Here is a 22354-nt window from a genome sequence, read left to right as displayed (position 1 = left end):
ACATTTAGAGAACTGTCAGGAAGCATGGCAAGTCCAAGCGGGAAGGTCTGGGGAGCTGTAGTCAGTGTTCATGTTCCTGCCACACGGTGGTGCCATTCCAGCTGATGAACACGAACCCTGCTGCTCTTGTCTTCCCATGCTCTAAGTGGTTATGATGACTCACGTGCTATTATTTTACAAACTCTGTTGTTATAACTGAAAATATTTTCCTCTCCTACCACAATCTATCTCTCTCAAGCATTCATAAGCAGTGCTGTTCTGTGATAGTGCTGGAAACACGGCCCCCCAAACAGTAACTCTGGGACAGAAGTTCGTTGTGATAAAACACTGTGATGAAGAAGGCCACAAGTCCACTAGGATTCCCTGTGTTTTTAATTTAGGAATGAGCCCTCTAAAAAAATTAGAGGTGATGAAGGCAAACATTAACAAGAAGCATTAAAGCAAAAATAGGCTAAAGTGCTGTACATTCCTGTGTCCCTGCAGAATGTTCCCTTCACATCTTTTATGAGAAAATTAGTCTTGGGTATGAGTTTTATATCATGAGATCACTTTGGAAACACACTGACATGCAAATGGAAGTGCGTTTTTGTTTTTTTAATTTGCAGAGAGAGCGCGTGCACGAGCAGGGGGCGCGGCAGGCAGTGGGAGAGGGAGAAGCAGGCTCCCCACTGAGCAGGGAGACTGATGCGGGACTTGATCCCAGGACCCTGGGATTATGACTTGAGCCAAAGGCGCCCCTGGAAATGCCTTCTTTCCTGCGATTAAGAATTCCTCATATCAGTGAGATCATATGATACATGTCTTTCTCTGGAAATGCCTTCTTAAGATACAATAGTTCCCCTACCTATCCAAGAAATGCTTCTCTTTCCAGAGACACATGCAGGCAGGCAGTGAACAGCGTGGGGATTCGGAGCGCGGACTCTGGAGCCAGCCTGCCTGAGCATGAATCTCTCAGTTCCAGTTTTCTAGGTGTGTGGGTTTGGGTAAGTCATTAACCTCTCTGTGCACCTGAAAAGTTAGGGCAACGCACTACCTACCTCTAAGGCTCGTGAGGCTGGGATGAGTTAATAACTAAGACACTAGAGCTCCACGGAGCACTGAGTACACACCACGTGTGGGCATCACCTCCACCAGCAGTGCCTTCCCATCAACCCCTGATACTTATAAGACCGAATTATTTCACTGGGTCAAAAAAAAATAAGGTGCTTCTTTATTCACAGTGTATGAACTACTCACAGTACATGAATGTGTTAGTCCTTCTTTGGCTGTTTTCTTTGGGAAGACTGTCAGACTCCCTCTGCATTGCTGTTCTGTGTACCAGTATGAAGTAGAGGAGGCAGTATTTAAAGAGCCTTTTCTAGCACAAGTACTAGTAAGTGGGGCGACTCGGACTAGAGCCTGCTCAGACATGAATGCTTAGCCCAAGCGATCCCCCAGTGCGGGTTTCCTTCCCCGGTCTTACCTTCAGCCGGTCTTTGGGCAGCGCGACAGCCCCCTGCTTGATGATTTCCAGGACCCGTTCCACTGACAGCTCAGCTCCAGCCTGCAGTAATCGTGAGCTGAAGAAGGTGATCACCTGGAATGGAAAGTATTCTTTTTTAAACAAGTAGATGTACAAGCCGTGTTTTCAGGAAGTGCCTTGCTCACATGGTGGTCCCACTTCCTAGAGTGACCTGGCTTGACTTCATGAGCTCTCCTCTGCGCGGGCCTGTCCGAAGGGGTCTGATGACTGCATCAGAGCCTGCTTCTGACCACTCCAGGTTGATGACCCACATTGTGGCTTCGACAAGCCTCTGGAGTTCTGCTCTTCCAAGGTGCGGCCTCACCTCTCATTTACTTAGATTTCAGTTAGACGGCAGCCCCCCTCAGAAGGTGGGAAGAGAAAGCTAAAGCTTAAAACCTGTCAATTTTGAGGCTTACTAGTAACTCTCAAAAAAAAAAGGCTTAATGAGAAAGGAATTTGAAGCTAATGGCTAAAATGATGTTTGGGGGATCATTTATGAATTTAATTTATTCACCACCCTCTTATCCCTGAGCAACAGGGATAATGAACAACAAGCTAGAACTTCCTTTGTTTCGTGTCCCAGCACAGCCTGAACTGTGTAGCAAGATGCTAATAACACAGGAGATTTCTGAACATAACACTGTCCCTCAAAACTAAAAGAATGTCATTATTTTTTAGGGAAATCATTTTAAGATGATGATGTTAATAAATCAAGAAGACTATACATCTTTTTTTTTATTCAACAGAATAACACAAGTATTTATAGTCAGACATGCAAAAATATAAAAATGTTTTGTTAAAAAATTAAACATTTCCATTTATAGGTTTTCTATTTTATATGTGAAAGACAAAGATAGCTTAAAAAGATTACCTAACTATAGAAACAAAATAGTTTTTTATACTCATTAAAATATGATCATTTTTATGCTCATTAAAATATGATCATGTTACACAGCTTCCCTCCACCCACCATACTATGGACCTGGATGATTAGCTATCCTATGTCTTACTAATCCTGAAGGCTTCACATTATCAACAGCAAACACAGTATTGGTCACAGTAAGAACACTGTTTATCATAGTAAACCCCAATCCATAATGCAGACATGCTGCTTGATAATTTCTGTGCATCCCTCTGTTGAGATGAGACTGGTTCATCACTACTTCTACCCTGTAATGTAGCACCTGTTCTAGGATGAGGGGGACATCAGCTCTGCCATTTCCTTCTTGTCACGTGTACTTGTATTGCCTTTGATTTGTGGTTCTTTTGCAGGAACCATACCAATCCTCCATTTTAGAGGGTTTACTTAGTTAAATCTCGATATTATAACCACCAATAATATACAAGGACCTATAAGTGAATGAAAGGTGAGTGTGCCAGCCAAGCCTTCCAGGTTGAGAAGCCCCTCTCCTCCTCAGGATACCCGGAGTACCGCAGCTGACACAGCAAAAGCCTGGCAGCTTGCCCGCGCCGATACTAAGAATTAGGAAAACTCCTTCTGTTTATTTTTAGACGAAGAAAGAAAAGCTCTGATCTATCTTCCCATGCTTCTATGGACTATGGGTGCAACCTCTGGGGTATGTGTACCCATCCACTTTGGAGATTGCTGATGGAGATAACAAAATGTGTATAATCAAAGCTAAGTAGCCTGCACAATGTTCAAACACGGATACTTCAGACCACCGCGAAAGAGTACTGACATGTCACATCATCAAAGAAGGAAGTAATGTAATGGGAATCTACTTTGGTTCACTCTGTGGTCTACACAGACTTGCCTCTAAGCCTCAAGGAACTTGTGTTCCCACCAGAAAAGCTGTGCAGTAGGCAAGAGACTCAGTTTCTAAGTAAGTTCCTTTTTTCAAACTGGCTCTCATTTGTATGTCCTAAGCTGATATTCAGTTCTTGAATCTGAACGCACACGACTTTAAAAAATGATAAAACTACCAACTTCCAGGAGAGAAGTAAATTTATGTATCAAAAATGAAGGGAATGGACATCTACTGCATGTTTACTATGGACCATGTGCTCCTCTATTAATCCTCATCACAATCCAACGAGCTCATAAAAGCCCTGTCCTACAGATGACTCTACAGGATCAGAAAGAGAGCAGCTTGACCCAAGTTAGCCAGGTAAGTGTCCAGAGTGGGAATGGTATTTGGATGTTCCTTCTTACTTTACCATGTTGGTCTCCAGCAATTCTTGAGCAACAAAAGGCTTAGTTTTCTTAATGGAAAATATTTGAGGTGAAGGGTGTAAGTTGTGTAGCCCCAAATTTCATTTGCAGTCAGGCTGCAACACTAGCAAAGAATGTGAAACACTTTATTCAAAGATACAACTTATATTTCCTATCACACAGCTAGAATTCTGTAGACAACAGTGTATTTAGTGATAATGACTTTAACAGTTAGGTGGCTTTTATCAACTTTCATAGGAACCATTAAAATTGTTAAGATTGATGAACTTTTTCCCCTCTGAAAATGTTTGCAGAAGATACAGTCAATAATAGAAAAAATTTTGGGGGCGCCTGGGTGGCTCAGTCGTTAAGCGTCTGCCTTCGGCTCAGATCATGATCCCAGGGTCCTGGGATCGAGCCCCGCATCGGGCTCCCTGCTCCGCGGGAAGCCTGCTTCTCCCTCTCCCATTCCCCCTGCTTGTATTCCCTCTCTCGCTGTGTCTCTCTCTGTCAAATAAATAAATAAAATCTTAAAAAAAAAAAAAAAAGAAAAAAAAAAGAAAAAATTTAGAGTGAAACCTTTAGCGAAATGGGAATGAATGATACGTTAGTGCAATTCAAAGGCAACCTTTCAGAGGAAGGTTCTTCTCTGTGGGTGTTACACAGCTTCCCTCCACCCACCATATTTGGCCACAATTCCTGAAATCTAAGTACAGCACATTACCTTCAATTATGCTATTAGTTGTGAACAGTAATTATCCAAAGTCATGTTCTGATTAATCAGCTGCACCCTTTGAGTAATGTCAAAATCACATTTAACCACTTATTATGAAACCTGTGAGTGATCACTAGAACACAAATTTATAGAAAGGAGAAGCTTAAAAAAAAAAAAAAGAAAGAAAGAAATGAGAAGCTTTTGTAGGGTAGATGAGGGTATGTATTAGATAGGCATTCTTGCTTGCTAAATGGCCACTCTTCAAGAGGTAAAAGTAGAGAGCTAAGCAGGTTTCTTTTCTTTGATAAAAGACAATAAACATGTTTTGAAGAGTAAAATACACATGTGTTTTCTCATTGATTCTTGGTTTTTCCTCAAGTTTTTGTGTCTTAATCAATACATGTGTTAACAACCTATTCAGTGGGAGAGATCTCTAGAAGATTTACAAAGAAAATAGATATTTTCAAGAAAGACACAATGTAATTGGAGAATAAGAAGCAGATTAAACAGGCGTAATTAAACAGATTAGACATCATGGTAGTGCAGACTGTGAAGTGCTCAAAGTCAGAAGGCGTAGTTTGGGTCCTGCCTCTGATACTTACGAGCTACCTGTCTTATAGAACTCAGGTTCTTCCACATGCAGCATCATGCAGTGGTTTAGAACACCTACCAGGTGTCAGAAGCTTGGGTTTAATTCCCAGCTCTGCTTATAAACGTAGACAGGTTATTTAACTTCTCTATGCCGCAGTTTCCTGATCTATAAATGAGGAAAGACAGAGTGCCTGCTCATGGAGGGGGTACTGTTTGAATTAAGTAAGTTAATACCTTCGAAGTGCAAAGAACAACGCCTGGCACACGGTAAGGGCTCATGAAATGTCAGCTTCTGTCATTATCATTAGGTGTTATCTCAATATCTTCATTTATAAAATGAAAAGCTGCCCTACCTACCACATAGGAAACAATTATAATACATGTGGAACTTAAAGATAAATCAAACCAGACAGGAGTAGCAAGCATGATCTACCGAAAGTAAATTCCAGGAAAGTCTGCTGGTTAAAACCAACATGATCATTATCAGTTTAATACATTACTAAGGGTCAATTTAAAACTCTTCTATTTTTACTTGGTGAATTTATGTATAACTTTCCTCTTTCAAAAAAATTTGTATTTTATTATTTCCAGAAAATTTAAACAGTACAATGTCGAGGAAGTTTTCATAGTTTGCAAAGTTTTCTTTTATCATGAAAGAATGCTGAATTTTGACAAATGTTTTTTCCGCATGTATTGAGATGATCGTATGGTTTTTATTCTTTAAGTCTTTTAATATTGTCAATTACATTAGCCTTGAATTCCTGGGATGCATGATAACTGAGCATGCTGCATTGTTCTTCTGATACATTGCTAGATTTGATTTGTTAATATTTTGTTGAGGATTTTTTGTGTCTGGGTCTATGAGTGATATTGACTTACAATTTTCTTTTCTTGTAAGGTCTTTATTTAGGAGTAGCATTAGGGTAATAATGTCCTCATAAAATGAGTTGGGAAGTATGTCTTCTTCTTGTATTATCTGGATGAGTTTGTATTGAAATAGTAATATTTCTTTCTTAAAGAATTTCTTAAAGAAATTCTTTGGTAGAATTCAAGGGTGAAGACATCCAGGCCTGGAGTTTTCCTTGTTGGAAAATTTTTAAGTATTAATTTGGTATCTTTTAAAGATATAGAACTATTCAGATTATCTATTTCTTCATGAGTAAGCTCTGAAAGTTTGTGCCTTTGAAGGAATCTGTCCATTTCATCTAAGTCATCAAATTTATCACCAGAAACATATTCATAATATTACCTTATTATCCTTTCAATGATATCCCGCTATCATTCCTGATACTGGTAATCTGTGTTTTCTTTCTTCTTCTTGGATTAGTCTGGCTACAAATTTATCAGTTTTATAGCGTTAGGTTTTTTTCTCTCTCAAATAACCAGCTTTTGGTACTACTGATTTTCTTTTCTTTCTTTTTCAATTTCATTGATTTTTTGTTATTTTTATTATTTCTTACCTTTTTCTTGCTTTGGGTTTAATTTACTCTTTGTAGTTTCTTAATGTGGAATCTTATTTATTTAAGACCTTTCTTCTTTTCTAATAGAAGCATTTAATACTATAAATTTCCCTTTAGCTGTATCCCACAAATTTTGATACACTGCATTTTCTTTTTTGCTAACTTTATTATTTTTTTTTTAAAAGATTTTACTTATTTATTTGACACAGAGAGACAGCTAGAGAGGGAACACAAGCAGGGGAAGCAGGAGAGGGAGAAGCAGGCTCCTGGCTGAGCAGGGAGCCCAATGCGGGGCTCGATCCCAGGACCCTGGGATCATGACCTGAGCCGAAGGCAGACACTTAACAACTGAGCCACCCAGGCGCCCCTACTATTACTATTTTTGCTGTTTCCTTCCATCTTTATTTTATTTTTTAGTTTTGAATTTTTTGAACTTTTAAAAAAATTATTATGTTCACTTAGCCACTGTACAGTACCAAATTGCTACCTTTAAAATGTGTTCTCTTTACCTTTGGCCTCCTGTCTTTGATGCATACGTATACTGTTTACTTTCCAAATATTTGGGGATATTTTCCAGATATCTCTCTTACTGATTTCTAGTTTAATTTCATTGTGGTCCAAGGACATACTCTATTATGATTTTAAGTCTTTTAAATTTATTGAGGTTTGTTTTATGGTCCTGTATATGGTCTATCTCAGGAACTGTTCCATGTACACTGATGATGATGGGTACAATGTTTTATAAATGTCAATTAAATCAAGTTGTTAGTATTGTTTGGGTCTTCTATATTGTTACTCATTTTCTATTTATTGTATCAGTTACTGAAAAAGAAGTGCTGACTTCTCCAATTATAATTATGGATTTGCCAATTTCTTCTTGCAATTCTATCAGTTTTTGCTATGCAGATTTTGAAAGCTCTGTTGTTAGGTGCATCCACATCTGAGACTGCTACGTCTCCTTGTTAAATTGACCCCTTTTATCATTACATGGTGTCCCTCTTTATCTCTGGTAATGCTTCTTTCAATGAAATCTACTTTGCTGATAATATAGTCACTCCAGCTTTCTTTTAATTAGTGCTTGCATGGTAAAACTTCTTTCAGCCTTTGACTTTTAACCTACCTAGCTCTTTCTATTTATAGTTAATTTCTTATAGATAGCACATAGATTTTACTTTTTATCCAACTGAAAATCTCTTTTAATTGAGACATTAATGTGATTGCTGACATGACTGGATTTAAGTCTCCCACACTGCTTGTCATTTCTCTTTGTTCCACTATTATTTAGTCTGCTCTTCCCACCTGCCTTTGGATTAAATATAATTTATAATTCTATTTTATCTCCATCTTTGGCATACCAGTTCTATCTTTTTTTTTTGTGGTTGGCCTAGAGTTTATAACAGTCATCTTGCATTTATCAGTCTACCTTCAAATAATATCATACCATTTCACATTGTCAAGAACTGAAGAATTTTGCCCTACTTGCAAGTTAACAAGTCAGTCACTGTTTTGTGGATCCTGAAAGGATATGGAGATTTCTGGGTCAGTGATGAAGGACAGCTGTTAGTCAAACAAGAGCAGAGACCAGAGCATTAGCATTTTTTTTTTTTATGGGTTCCTCAAGCCCCAATCTGCACAAAGGTGGTGTGATGAGGGACGGATGACTCCCTCACATGTAGTGGGATATTATAGGAAGAGAACTTTGAACTTAGGGAACCCAAATCTTCTATAATGGTCAGTAAGCAGGTTTACCTTTTGCTCCTGAGGGAGACAAAGACATGCCCCCATCCCACCCCTATGTTCTCTTTGCCTGGAACACTCTACCTTCTTCAAGTCTTAGCTCAGATGCACCTTCTCAGAGAGGCCTTCTCTGACTGTGCTCTTTGGACTTGCAATTTCCTACCCCTATTCCAACCTGCACTCATTATTCCTCTTCTTCTTTTTTTGGCTTAAGAAATTCGGTAGATATTGATCTCATTTACTGAGATAAGGAAGACTGCAGAAGAAAGAGTTCATTTTGTATTTGATTTTGAATTCTGATTTAACCTTCTTCAACATTTCTGGGATTGTCAGGTAGGCAAATGAATGCACTAGTCTGGAGCTCAGTAAGGATGGTCGGGCTTGGAAATACACAAAATCTAACATGAATTTTACACTGTCCAGAGATAAAAATAGTTCTTGCCTTTAACACACTACACAACTGTTACTGTTCATTGCTTCTGCTCTTTACTTATATTCAACCATGAAATTCCTTTCACACCTTCTCTCATTTGGTGTCGCACTTCTATTGTCTTGTTACTTAATTCAGCCAGATCATGTCACCTATGGGTTAGATGGGAGGGCTATATAGCAGTGGTTAATAGGAATTTGGTCATTTGGAAAACATGTTGGAAGGATCTGCAGAAGTTAAAAGTGCTCCAAGGTTATCCCTCCTGTCTCAGATATTCAACAATGCTGAATGTCTTAATGAAAAATATCAACTCTGAACTCCCTGTCAGCTAAAAATAACAGTAATTCATAGTCTCCTTTACCAATACTTTTCAAGGTTAACTCCATGAAAAAAAGATAGAGCAAAGGCTTGCTTGAGCCAAATTTCAGGGGCATTTAGGGCAGGGAAGGGGAAGGCAAAGTGATGAAAGAAGCAAAAAGTAGAGAGGTTATTTATATCTCTATCACGGCATTCTTTTCAAAATATGTAAAAGAGTTTAAAACGCTTTCTGAAGGAACTTCCATTGTGCCTGCAGTATTTTGGATGGCAGTATTCAACAAAAAGTTGCCGGAAAACCTGCTCATTTGAAATCTTGCTTTAGGTTTATCCAAGTGAATGCTGAAAGCATGGAGTTTCTAATCTGAAGACTTCAAGGCCTGGCTGAGTGACTTACTGGCTGAGTGACCTTGGGCCAACGATTTTTCCTCTCAAGCCCTGTTTGGCCTCCCTCACAGAGAGGGTTTAAGGGTCCACTGAGATATCGTATATGCAAATAACCCACAATCAGGACCTACACAAATATGTAATCATCATTTAAGACAATGATTCTTAGGCTGGGATTTGTGTGAAAATCACCTGAGAAACTGTCTCTCAACATCCTGGTTTTCTTATCCATAAAGTGGGATAATCATACCTAGTTTTACTGTTTACTGGTTTAAGAAGAATTTAAAAAAAAAGAAGAAAAAAAGAGATAATATATACGAAAGTACTTAGCCTCATTCCTAGCACTTAGCAGGTGCTCAACAACATTTAGGAATTCATTTGTCTAGTTTTTTTTTTTTTTTTTTAAGATTTTATTTATTTGACAGAGAGGGACACAGCGAGAGAGGGAACACAAGCAGAGGGAGTGGGAGAGGGAGAAGCAAGCTTCCTGCCGAGCGGGGAGCCCAATGCAGGGCTCGATCCCAGGACCCTGGGATCATGACCTGAGCCGAAGGCAGACGCTTAATGACTGAGCAACCCAGGCGCCCGATTTGTCTAGTTTTAAGAAGCGCATAACAGCATATGGCCAAATGTTTACCATAAGATGCCCTTTTCCCTGAACACTTTCCTGAAAGTGTAAATGGCCCATTCTTCTGTCAGCCAAAGGCAAGTGAGCACTGGATGTAAATCCAATTAACACCCCGCTTCCATTTCCACATGGTCATATACCGTGTGATACACAGTGAGATCCCTTCTGTTTCCTCACTTTCACCCTGATCTTCACTTCTTTCAAAGGAGACTAAGAGTTTTGAATGGGGGTAGTTTAAACCCTTTTCATGGTTATTGTGTGTCTTTTCAAAAACTAATATGGTCTTTCCAAGATATTTTTAAGGATGTCAACTGTTAATCACCTTGTTACTAAGACGGATCCTCAGTTCTATCATTGGTGGAACAAAGACTGATATGACATCAGAAGTGATTTTGAGAGAGAAAGTAAACGGTGAAGTCTCCAGGTCTGTGGATATGGCCAGATGTTTTCAGGCAGTGAGTGAGAAACTGTGGGAACATTTAGCGAAGGGGTACAGTAGTTAGGCCAGATGATTACAAACACGGGCATGGGCTTTATCATCACACTGCCTGGTCTGAGTCCTGGCTCTATGACTTTCTGAATGTGTGACTGTGAGCAAGTAAAAATCTTCCTAAGCTGGTTTATCTATAAATTGAAAATTAAAATGAAATATGCCTCACTCCTACCCTTTTCTTTTTTTTTTTAAAGATTTTATTTATTTATTTGACAGAGAGAGACACAGCGAGAGAGGGAACACAAGCAGTGGGAGTGGGAGAGGGAGAAGCAGGCTTCCTGCTCTGCAGGGAGCCCGATGCGGGGCTCGATCCCAGGACCCTGGGATCATGACCTGAGCCGAAGGCAGACGCTTAACGACTGAGCCACTCAGGCGCCCCCATACCCTTTTCTATGCTCCCGCCAACGTGAAGCAGTAAACCAAAAAAGAGGAAGACACAGGAGACAATGTCAACCAAAGGAGCCAAGTGAAGGAGATTGCTAGGAAGATGCTGCAGCTGGACAGGAGAACCCGAGCGCAACATGGTTGGGGCGGAAAGCAGGCAGCAGGTTTCCAAGAAAAGGATGGAAAAGAAAGGAAAATTTTATCGGATCTGCTTGACCATTTTGAGAGGAGTTTTAGAGTTATGTCTGAAAGTCTGTAGCTGTGCTAGTGACTGGATGTCTTTAACACATAATCAAGAAATCTGCCTAGAATCCAGAACACATCAAGTATCTGCACGAAGATAAACAACAGAAAAACTGGCAAAGGACTTGAATAGAAACTCACAAAAGAGGAAAGCCAAACTGAGGGGTGGGGGGATGTCCATCTTCAATGGTAATCAAGAAATTACAAATTAAATCTATAATGAGGTGCCATCACAAAACTGACAAAACTAAGTGTTCATGGGAAGTAACAGAACCTCTCACACACCACCGGTCAGAGAGTCAAATGGTAGCACCCCATGGAATACAGTTTGGCATAATACACATTGCCCAGCAATTCTACTTCTGGGTGTCCATCCCAGAAAAAGGTATGTACATATGCTTACTTATGACTGAACCCACATATTTATACTTGTGTGAGAATATAATCACTGAACGTCTTCTTGAATGTAAGTAACACAAGGGCAGGGATGTTGGCTCTTCCATTTACTCTTGTGCCTGGTACTGTGAATCAGATTAGTTACTCAAGAAATGATTGTGGGATCATTAAAACATGAATTCAAAAAGACATATGCACCCCTATGTTTACTGCAGCATTATTTACAATAGCCAAATTATGGACGCAATCTAAGTGCCCACTTCTAGATGAATGGGTAAAGAAGATGTGGTACGTATACACAATGGAATATTATTCAGCCATAAAAAGAATGAAATCTCACAACAACATGGATGGATCTAGAGGGTATAATGCTAATGAAATAAGTCAGAGAAGGACAAAAACCATATGATTTCACTCATACGTGGAATTTAAGAAACAAAACAAATGAACAAAGAAAAAAGAGGCAAACCAAAACAAAAAACAGACTCTTAACTATAGAGAACAGATGGTCACCAGAGGAGAGATGGGTGGGAGGATGGGTGAAATAGGTGAAGGAGATTAAGAGTACACTTATCCTGATGAGCACTGAGTAATGTATAGAATTATTGAATCACTATATTGTATACCTCAAACTAATATAACATGATACATCAGTTATACTAGAATTAAAATTTTTAAAAAAAGGAAAAAAGAGAAATATCCTACTTAAAGTTTCCTCAGAACTGTTTTCATACAATATCTTTAGCATTTAATAAGACGATCCTATTATATATGGATGATTTTTTTCCTACTCATTTGCTCTACTACAATAAATAAATTACCAATAGGAAATGTGAGTTGCTTTCCAGGGTTGAATGCTACCTGTTCATGGTATTTGGTTTGCTTGATTCAGCAACAGAAAATTTAGCAAAAACATTTTTAGAAAGGACAGAAAGTAAAAGTTTACAGACCTGTGAAAAATGTTCTGCCATACTAGAACAGAAATGAACATAAAAATGATAATGAAATGCCAGTTTCGGTATAAAAACACAAATATTAAAATAAGTATAATACTCAAAGCTGCAAGACTGTATGTAGTGAGACAGACCCTCTCATAGATCATGTGTGTAAATATAAGATGATATACAGGTGCATAAACTGCCCAATGTTTCTGGAAAGCAATTAGGCAGCATCTGTTGAGTCTCAAAAATACAGATATCCTCTGACAGTAAAAACTAGTGTAATTCCAGTTCTAAGACTATGCCAAAAATATAACTGAAAAAAGTTGAGATAAGATTTATTTACAAACTCTTCATGAATTATGAAGTAACGTAAGAGATGTAAAACACCCAAAATGAGCAATAATGGGATAATGGTTAAATATTCTTTTGGGACATCCATAATACAAGTTAAAATGTGAGATTTTCAAAGAATTGATGATACCACAGAAAAATGCTGATGATCTAAATGCTAAGTAAAAATGGCAGAATACAGAACTGTATGAGGTATGATCTCAATTCTATCAAATATATGTGTGTGTGTATAATACACACAGAATACAATAATTCTTATGGCAGAATAGACTACAAATATACTTTATGTTAAAAGAAGGGATTTCGGGGCACCTGGGAGGCTCAGTTGGTGAAGCATCTGCCTTTGGCTCAGGTCATGATCCCGGGGTCCTGGGATCGAGCCCCGCATCGGGCTCCCTGCTCAGCAGGGAGCCTGCTTCTCCCTCTCCCTCTGCCCCTCCCCCCTGCTTGTGCTTTCTCTCCCTGTCAAATAAATAAAACCTTTTAAAAAAAAAAAAAAAAAGAAGGGATTTTAACTTTTGTAGTTTTTTTCAAGGTTTGTTCAACATTTGCTGCTTTGATACTTAAAAAGAACCAGAATATCTCCATTTACACTTACCAGATCAATATTTTGCATTATATCCTGAAATGAAGGATGAGTTCGAAACTGTTCAAACAGATCTCGTTTGTAAAGCAGTGCGTACACCAAGTTTGGATTGTGGTGAAGAGAATTTGTCAGGCAGGAATTGATGATCTCTAACATCATTCGAATCACTTCTTCGATGACATTCAGGTCTTGTGCCTAATAAAGAAAGAAAAGCCACACACACAGTGTTTATCTCCTTAACACGGAGTTAATCAGAACAAGAGTAACTGCTTTAAAGTTATAACATTAGGGATGCCTGGGTGGCTCAGTCGGTTAACCATCTGCCTTTGGCTCAGGTCATGATCCCGGGATCCTGGGATCAAGTCCTGCATTGGGCTCCCTGCTCAGCAGGGGGGCCTGCTTCTCCCGCTCCCTCTGCTCCTCCTGTTTGTGCTCCCTCTCTTTCTGACAAATAAATAAAAATCTTAAAAAAAAATAAAATTATAACATTGAAAAGATAATGCAAAAGAACCCTTCTAGATGGCTTTTGTCAAGAATCTTTAGAATTAGGTTTATCACTTACTATAAAGTATTTGAGTAAAAATCTTTTGAACTCAGATGGTCACAGTTAGGAACTGAACATAATCAATTACAAACTTGCCAATCTGGAAGGAAATTTGGGGCTTCCTCAGCCCCTCACTTATACTAGATCCTTACTGGCCTTCTCATCAGTGGCATCATCCTAAATCATGAGACTTCCACAGTGTAAAGTGGTGGTTGGGTCTTACCAAGTCCAAGAAAAGTGCCTAATTCAGAACATGACCTCACTTCTCTACACTGTCATTTCAATCTTTCTATTTACAGATAAATAGCCTATTGTTTTGTCTCTTTTTCCTCAGTCAACAGTCTATGGGAATCTAAACATGAAATAGTTATAAGACAGCAAAAACAATCAACAAATCTCTTGGAAGAAAGAACAACGGAAAGAGCAAAAATACAGGCAAATATAAGACTTTCCTTTTCCTCTTGAGTTTTTTAAATTATGTTTCAAAGTTGTAGCAAAAAATTGTAACATTGTCTTATGTGGTTCTCAACATATATAAGGGAATATATAAGGCAATTATATTATAAACCAGGGAGGGCAAAGGGATGTAAAGACAGAAAAGGTTTCTACTTTTCTCTTGAACTGTTAAATGTCAACAATACTAGATTGTGACAAGTCATGCATGTATACTGTTTAGAGCAAATCTACACAGAGAGGCACATAAAAATACTATACATACATCAAAATGGAATTCTAAAAAACTGTTCAAGTATATACAGGAAGGCAGAAAGACAAGACAGACATATTAAAAAGAGGGAACAAGGGGCGCCTGGGTGGCTCAGTTGGTTAAGCGACTGCCTTCGGCTCAGGTCATGATCCTGGAGTTCCGGGATCGAGTCCCGCATTGGGCTCCCTGCTCAGCGGGGAGTCTGCTTCTCCCTCTGATCCTCCTCCCTCTTATGCTCTCTGTCTCTCATTCTCTGTCTCTCAAATAAATAAATAAAATCTTAAAAAAAAAAAAAAGAGGGAACAAAGAGAAAAGAGTAAAATAGCAGAATTAAGCTCTAACATATCTATCAATAATTATATTAATTGCAAATGTTCTAAACAATTAAAATCAAAGATTGACAGAGTGGATAAAAAACATAAGACCCAACTATATGCTACCTATAAGAAATTTCAAATAGAACTCACTTCAAATATAGTTAGGTTGAAAACAAAAGGATGGAAAATGATATACCATGTAAATATTAATTTAAAAAATTAATCTATTATTGACAGATGACAGTGACAGATAATCTACCTCAAAGACTGTATGACCCACAAAGTAAAAAATATTTACTATCTGTTCCAGCAAATAAAAAGCTATGCTTATTCCCACACAATTTATCTCAGCCCGTACAATGTATAAAGTATAATGTCCAGCATTCAACCAAAATGTATGAGACAAACAAACAAGTAAAAACAACCCACACCGAAGAGACAAAGTAATCTGCAGTATCAGATTGATACAAAGATAGTAAAAATATCAAACAAATTTAAATGAACTATGATTTACAAAATCTACTATGAATCTACATATGTTTGGACTGATGGGGAATTTCAATGGAGTTGAAAACCATAAGAAAGTGATAAATGTAAATGCCAGAATTTAAAAGATACATGGTATTAGCAGTAAAGAACACCTAGAGGGGTTCAACAGTGGACTTAACAGAGTCTTGAAGATGTAATGGCTGAGCATTAAAATAATGAAAGAATCGAACAATGGTCCAAGAAGCTCAGAGAATATCCTCCAAACCCACCCAAAACAAAACAAAATAAAAACACACATGTAGACATCATCTTAAACCTTGAAAACCAAAGACAAAGAGAAAATCTTGAAGGCAGCCAGAGAGGGGAAAACCCAGGAAATACGGAGACACAAAGATCAGAATTATGGTAGACGGCTCATGAGAAACTGTGCAAGCCGATCTAAAGGGAGTAGCGCCATTACAGTGCTGAAAAGGGGTCAAGCCACCCCTTGGTCACATCTGACAGAAAAAAAAAAAATTAAAAATAAAGTTGCTCAAAGATATCTTAAAGCGGAAACCCTGAGCCCCACTTTTTGAGCCAACTCCTCCTGGAACCACATTTCTAATTTGGCTGGTACTTTGGACAGAGCAATGAAGCGTCCAGGCTCTGGCTCTCAGTAAGGCGGGCCCCTACAGCTTTCCCTCCTCTGTGGAGAGGGCGGTATGCATTAAGCTGAAAAGCTACTTTCCAAATGTGAGGAAGGGGTTAGACTGCTGCTTCAGAACTGTGGAATTATTTGGAATGTTTTACAAATGGTCGCTACATCAACAACAACAAAGATAATTATAAAATGTGTACATTACAACATGCTTTTAAAGACACTTTGCTTTGTGCTCACATTCCCTTAGACACTGTTCCCAAAGGTGCTCAGCCTCAAGCCCAACTGGAATCTCTAGGGAGAGGCAGAGACAGTTTGGCAAAAAAGACACAGGGGTTGGGGTAGGAGAGGCGGCAAAAGGAGAAAGCAGCCTTCCAGTTAAGAGATCAGCCCTCGGTTTCAAGGCCGCTTTGGGCAGGCTGGAGTGGAGTCGGGGGGTCACGGGAGGAGCAGCGGCAGGGCCGGACTGGGGTGCTTGAGATCTCATTCAGGTCAAGCAGAGTCTGGTCCAGCATCCTTTGTGTACAGAGGGGCTCCTCTTTGGTGCATTTCAGCTTATCTTCCAAATCATCAATTGCCTTCTCCAGCTTGGCTACCAATCTCTCAGCAAACTCAGCACAGGTCTCTGCCTCCTTGAGTTTATCCACGAGAATCTTTATCTCTTCCTCATCTTTGTCTTCCTTCTCAGAGTGCTTTTCTTCAGCAGCCCTCAGACACTTCAGGTTCTGGCCCATCTGTCTGATCTGCTCATCCATGTCCCAGCAACGGGACTCTGCCAGCTCAGCTCGTTCCTCTGGGCATTCTGAGTCCTCCTCAATAATCATCAACTTCTGAGCCACCTCTTCATATTTCCGATCTGCCTCTTCTGCAATGTGCTTGGCCTCATTAAGTTGGATTTCCTGGAGTTCCATCTGTACTTCATCTTTTAAGGCTTGGTTCTCAATAACCTCCATACCTCTCTCACACTCACCAGCGGCTTTCTCTGCTTCTTCCAGCTTTTGCAGGTGCTCCTGGGCACAGTCCGGCTGGATCCTACGGTTCAAGGAGGCCACCTCGGCCTCGGCCTGCTTCTGGGCCCGCCTTTGCCCCTCACCTTCCTGCTGCAGGTGCTCGGCCCTCTCCTCTGTGTCATCTTGCGGCCCCTCCTCCTCCTCTTGCTGCCACAGAACTTGGATCCTGCGCTTCGCCGCCTCGATGGTGGTGATCCCGGTCACAGTGCCCACCCAGCCCCTGCTCACGCTTGGCTTCCTGCCTCCTCCACTGGGCGCTGCAGCCGCTTCTCCGACATTTTTATTTTTAATCATTCTGAAAGAAAACTGATTTCAAAAGCAAAATAGTAGCAATGTATTATTGGTTTATGGCATATGTAAAATGTATTCTCCTACTGACGGGCATCCAATTTATTTGTTTCCTCGTTTCTATGAGCAAGGATGCAATAAGCATGTTGGTAGATCTGTCCTTCTATTTCTCTGGGATAGATTCCAGGAGAGGCATTGGTGAAAATACTGGATTTGTATTGTTAATAGATGTTGCCAGATCGTTGCCTAAAGAGTAATGACAACACATGTATACTGACAATGTAGGAAGGCTCTTGCCCTCATTCTCACCCAAATGTATAGTTATTCCGTTTAACACTCACTGTCTGAGAGATTCATCACTTCTGAATGGTTATGTCAAAATTTCTGAAAATGAGAAAGGATTTATCAATTCCTCCAAGTGATTCATATATTCAGAGTAACTCTAGGTTTCACAATTGCCATCTTTTAAAATATATTTTTTATCATGATCTACTGTTTCTCTTAATCCATGTTGTTTATTCAAGTGTATGTTTTACTGATATTGCTATACCATCTTCATTTTTTTTTTTTTTTATCATTTGCCAGGTATATCTATAATCTTCAAGCCTTTAATTTTCAAACTTTCTGTGTTACTGAAAACATATATAGTTCAAAGCAACTATATGGCTAGGTTTTATAATTTGTAGCTCTAACCTGATAGAATTTTAAGTGAGTTTGATTCACTTACATTTGTTATTGCTGGTACATTTCCATTTATTCCTACCATCATGTTTTGTGACTTTTAAATCAGTTACCTATTGCTGTGTAACAAACTACTCCAAAGCTTAGCAGCTTAGAACAGCCATAACCATTTGTCCTGCTAATAATTTGGGCCAGGCTTGATGGGGCCAGCAGGTCTCTGCTCTGCATGGCTTCACATGGAGATGCTCAACTGGAGGAGAGAGGATCTCCCAGTATGATAGCTCGCATGGCTGGCAAGTTGGTGCTGGATTGTGAGGAAAAGGGTGGGGGGCACAGCTAGGGTGTGGGGACCAGGGTCTTTGATTCTTCTGCACATGGTCTCTTCTGGACGGCAAGAACTTCTTCACAGCATGAAGGTTCCAACAGATCTAATTATCTATTATCAAATTTTGGTTAATTTTAATTTGCAAGGAAAACTATCCCAATAATTACAATTTGCAAGTTATTTGAATCTTTAAGTTGCTACCACGACTGAATCGGATTCTGGTGCAGGTACATACTATGAATGACAATAGGCAAATGAAATCCTTTACGCTAAAAAGCATTATTAAATGGGTAATAATCACTACTTGTAAAAAGATGAAAAATTACCATGAATTTGATTAGAGTTTCTTTACAATTACAAAATCGTCTAAATATCAGTATTTAAACAGACCTAAATGTTATCTAATCACATCACCATTTGGGTGTCAGAGTTTCAAATGGTATTTAAAGAAGGTTGCTATTTGATTTTTTTCCCCCATGAAGATTAAATGAGGTAGCATTTGTAAGGCCCTTAAAATAGTGTGTAACACACAATAAGTACCATGTGAGTGTTTTTTCAAACAATGTATCTGAAAGAAAAAAAATCATTTTAATCTTAGACATTATCATAAGAACAAAAAGATAAATGCCTTTCTTTTTTTTTTTTTTTTTAAGATTTTATTTATTTATTTGGCAGAGAGAGACACAGCTAGAGAGGGAACACAAGCAGGGGGAGTGGGAGAGGGAGAAGCAGGCTCCCCGCCGAGCAGGGAGCGCGACGCGGGGCTCGATCCCAGGACCCTGGGATCATGATCTGAGCCGAAGGCAGACGCTTAACGATTGAGCCACCCAGGCGCCCCGATAAATGCCTTTCTAAAGCTGATAAATTAAAATTCAATTACTGTAACTACAAAGAACTTAGAAATCACATTTCTTAGTGTTAAATATAAGCCCCAGATCCCACTTCCATTAATTTACAAAACTGGCCCCTGAGAGGAGATGTATAGAAAAGCTGGCTTACATTTATGGAATAATACAAGGTTTTACAAAAAGACATGTTTTAAAAACCAACCATGTTTCCTCTGTATTGTGTCAAAATGAGCTGTCAGAGATAAAATCTGATGGCTCACTGGTAGAGCAGCAAAATACGTGGAGAATATCACGTCTTTTTCATTCATGGGTGTTTTTTTTTTTTCTTTTTTGTACATACAGCTTCCATTCCAGAAATGGATCCCAGATCAGACTTTCTTTTCAAAAAAAAATCCTTATTTTGTGATAGAAAATCTCAAATGTTAAAACAAGTATCCTACTAAAAAAACGGTCCCATTTTCAGCTGCTGCTGGTCTTTGTCCACGTTGGTAAATGACCACTACACAAGTTCTGTGCTAAGCTGTGGTTTCATGTCTAACAGACAAGCTGGCAGTCACGGGAGTATCTTACCCTGTCAACAGTACTCAGAGCTGCCTCATTATATAAACTTCCTTTTCCTTTTAAGAGGGAATTTATACAGTTAAATAGTTTCAAATCATTTATTTTTAGTTTCCTTAAGAGAAGCATATGTATCTTGTTTGTATTAGTTTTGGGGGGATTCCAAGAGAGTTGTCTAAATTTCCTGCATTTTCAGCAGAAAATAAAACCTTCAATAAAATTAATGGGACTTTGCCAAAGTGGGGAAGAAGGGGGAGGAAACGCACAGGCAAGCCTCTTTTTAAAGTTAATGTGCAAATGGCCTTCAAAGCCAATCATTTGGTGATAGACTCTTGTTATCTTTATGTTGTTAATTTACTGGCACACATACTAAAAAGCTTTGTGACCATGTTATTTCTAGCCAGAACTGGATTTGTCCCCAAATATCAAGTTTCTGATAGCAAGAACTAGCTTTATATTACATGCAAAACCACAGCTGAAGACTAAATCCTGTGACCAGAGGAGACAATGTGTAACCTTAATAATGTGGGGGCTGAGAGAAGGGGGAAGGGGTGGGGGAAGGCAGAGTTATGGCACCAACGTTCTTGCGTGGGGATGTAAAAACGATGTGGTCTTTTTCTTCATTCCTTGGACAGGGTTTGAACATGGCCCACAAGCCTAAACTAGAAGCCTGGGAAGTATGTTATCGAAAACATGCTTACTGGTGGCAGGAAGGCAAGAGAATGGTGGCTGCTTGGGGACACTGGCTAACTTTCCATGTTTTTCCATACTTGGAAAACAGCCATAGAACTCACAAAAAAGGAATGTTCTGATGGAATCCAACTCAGTTGCAGCTCCCAACAATCACATTACCTTAGTAGGCTACCCACACTGGGCACAAAGTGGGATGCAGGGCAGTGCCTTCTCCTACTTCCCCCCAGGCCCTCCTATTGGTAGAGAATGAGCATATATCTGAGCCTCGAGTTTTTTGTTTCTTTTTTTTAAATTTAATGTTTTGCCTTAAGAATTAGTGTTCATTTCCATTCTTCTTCAAAATATATTGGTGTTTTATTATAATAAGAACTACTCTTTCACATCCTATGAAAAGTAAAATCTGAGTAAAATAACTCTCTAGAAGATGTATCTTTTTTTATAATGGCTTTGACACTCTCCCTCACCCCATCAGAAAGAGAAGAGCCCCCCATTACAGTCTCAGCTCTGCCAATAATGAGCTGTGTGACCTTTGCTAAGTCACTTCACCTGAGTAGAAGTTATTTTTAAGTCTTAGCTTCCATAAAGACTGTAGAAAATGCTGGATTTATTTATTTATTTATTTATTTATTTTTTTTTTTTTTTAAGGATTTTATTTATTTACTTGAGAGAGAGAGAATGAGAGAGAGCACATGAGAGGGGGGAGGGTCAGAGGGAGAAGCAGACTCCCTACCAAGCAGGGAGCCTAATGCGGGACTCGATGCAGGGACTCCAGGATCATGACCCGAGCCGAAGGCAGTCACTTAACCAACTGAGCCACCCAGGTGCCCGAAAATGCTGAATTTAGAACGCAAATTTTATTAGAGTAACCAAACATGTAATTAATGTAGAAAAAGCTTTAGGATGACCTCAAACTTCAGTAAAATCCAGAATTTACTTTAGATTACCCTAGCACCTTGAACTGAGTCACTGTTAGTTTAGAAGGGAAAAACACTCAACAACCTTTGAGAGTAAAAATGTAAAAGGAGAAGTTTGAAAATAATCATTCTCTAAACCAAGGAACCTACTGGTTCTTCTAGAATGCATTAAATTTCAAGGCTTATTATCTTTGATATTGTTAATGCACAAAAGGGAAATAATCTCTAAACCTGGGTTCCCTTTTTTCATTCCTTCTCTGGAAGAAGAGCCAGTGGTGCTAAGAATCACAGGAGAGTTACAGACCAGTTAAAAAAAAAAAAAGGAAAAAAGGAAAAACAGAGGTAGCTGCACATCAGTGGAGAGAAGCTCTAGATTGGGTGCTAGTCCCAGTTTTGCCATAGACTGGACAAGTCACCGTCTGAGCCTCAGTCCCTTCAAATGTAAAATAAATGGGCTCTCTGGGGTGATGCAGGGAAGCATTCTAAGTGACCCAGACTGGCTTCTGCTTCGGATATGCAGAGACTGTCCTCTCTTACTCTACCAGGGAGAAAAAGCCAGATAATTTAATAAATCATAAGTCTTCCTAGGAAGACCATCAGAGAATGATTTTGGAAGGCAATCAAGTGAAATGAATTCTCTAGAGGGACCAGCCCCTCTAAAGAGAGATGGAGCACAGATATGCTCTTGCTTTTGGCAGAGCACAGGAGGAAGACCCGGTCTCCACGAAAGTTGACAGAAAGAAATCAGATAAGATTTCAATAAATTCTTAAAGGCTAAGTGTGGTCTAATGTGTCAGTCTGTAAAGCTGGAGCCCCAGATACAGGGGGGTTTGCACTCACTGGAAAGCTCTCTTCTACCAGCCTTCCCCTCGTCGCGAGAAAGATACGGTGTGGAGAAGGGGAAAGAGGGAAAAAGCCCTCTATCGGACACTGCTTCCCAGAGCCTCCTCTCATACTAAAGCAAAAGCCTTAAGCTACCGGGGCAGCAAACTCTATTGGCCCAGAGCACC

The 22354-nt window shown here is 39.4% G+C and overlaps 2 protein-coding genes across 4 annotated transcripts in view; both read right to left on the bottom strand.

Annotated features, from left to right (window-relative positions):
- Nucleotides 1–22354, bottom strand: part of DYM (dymeclin) — a 352836-nt gene that overhangs the window by 54573 nt on the left and 275909 nt on the right. For all 3 annotated transcript variants that reach the window (XM_034995704.1, XM_034995702.1, XM_034995703.1), the window contains 2 exons: nt 13347–13529; nt 1463–1576 (listed from right to left, as the gene is read on the bottom strand). In XM_034995704.1, the coding sequence (XP_034851595.1) occupies nt 1463–1576; nt 13347–13529 (297 nt within the window). The remainder of the gene's footprint in view (nt 1–1462; nt 1577–13346; nt 13530–22354) is intronic.
- Nucleotides 15990–17493, bottom strand: LOC118004404 (tropomyosin alpha-3 chain-like). The gene has a single exon (XM_034995705.1). It carries the CDS (start codon nt 17329–17331, stop codon nt 16414–16416), a length of 918 nt encoding a protein of 305 aa, XP_034851596.1. The 5' UTR covers nt 17332–17493; the 3' UTR covers nt 15990–16413.

Source organism: Mirounga leonina, unplaced genomic scaffold (genome assembly GCF_011800145.1).
Source record: "Mirounga leonina isolate KUSES-001 unplaced genomic scaffold, KU_Mleo_1.0 Mir_93, whole genome shotgun sequence".
Lineage (NCBI taxonomy): Eukaryota > Metazoa > Chordata > Mammalia > Carnivora > Phocidae > Mirounga > Mirounga leonina.
This window is presented reverse-complemented; position numbering and strand designations above follow the sequence as displayed.

What these genes read in the sequence shown, in the direction of transcription:
- LOC118004404 (XM_034995705.1), bottom strand. Translation starts at nt 17,331, where the DNA reads ATGATTAAAAATAAAAATGTCGGAGAAGCGGCTGCAGCGCCCAGTGGA.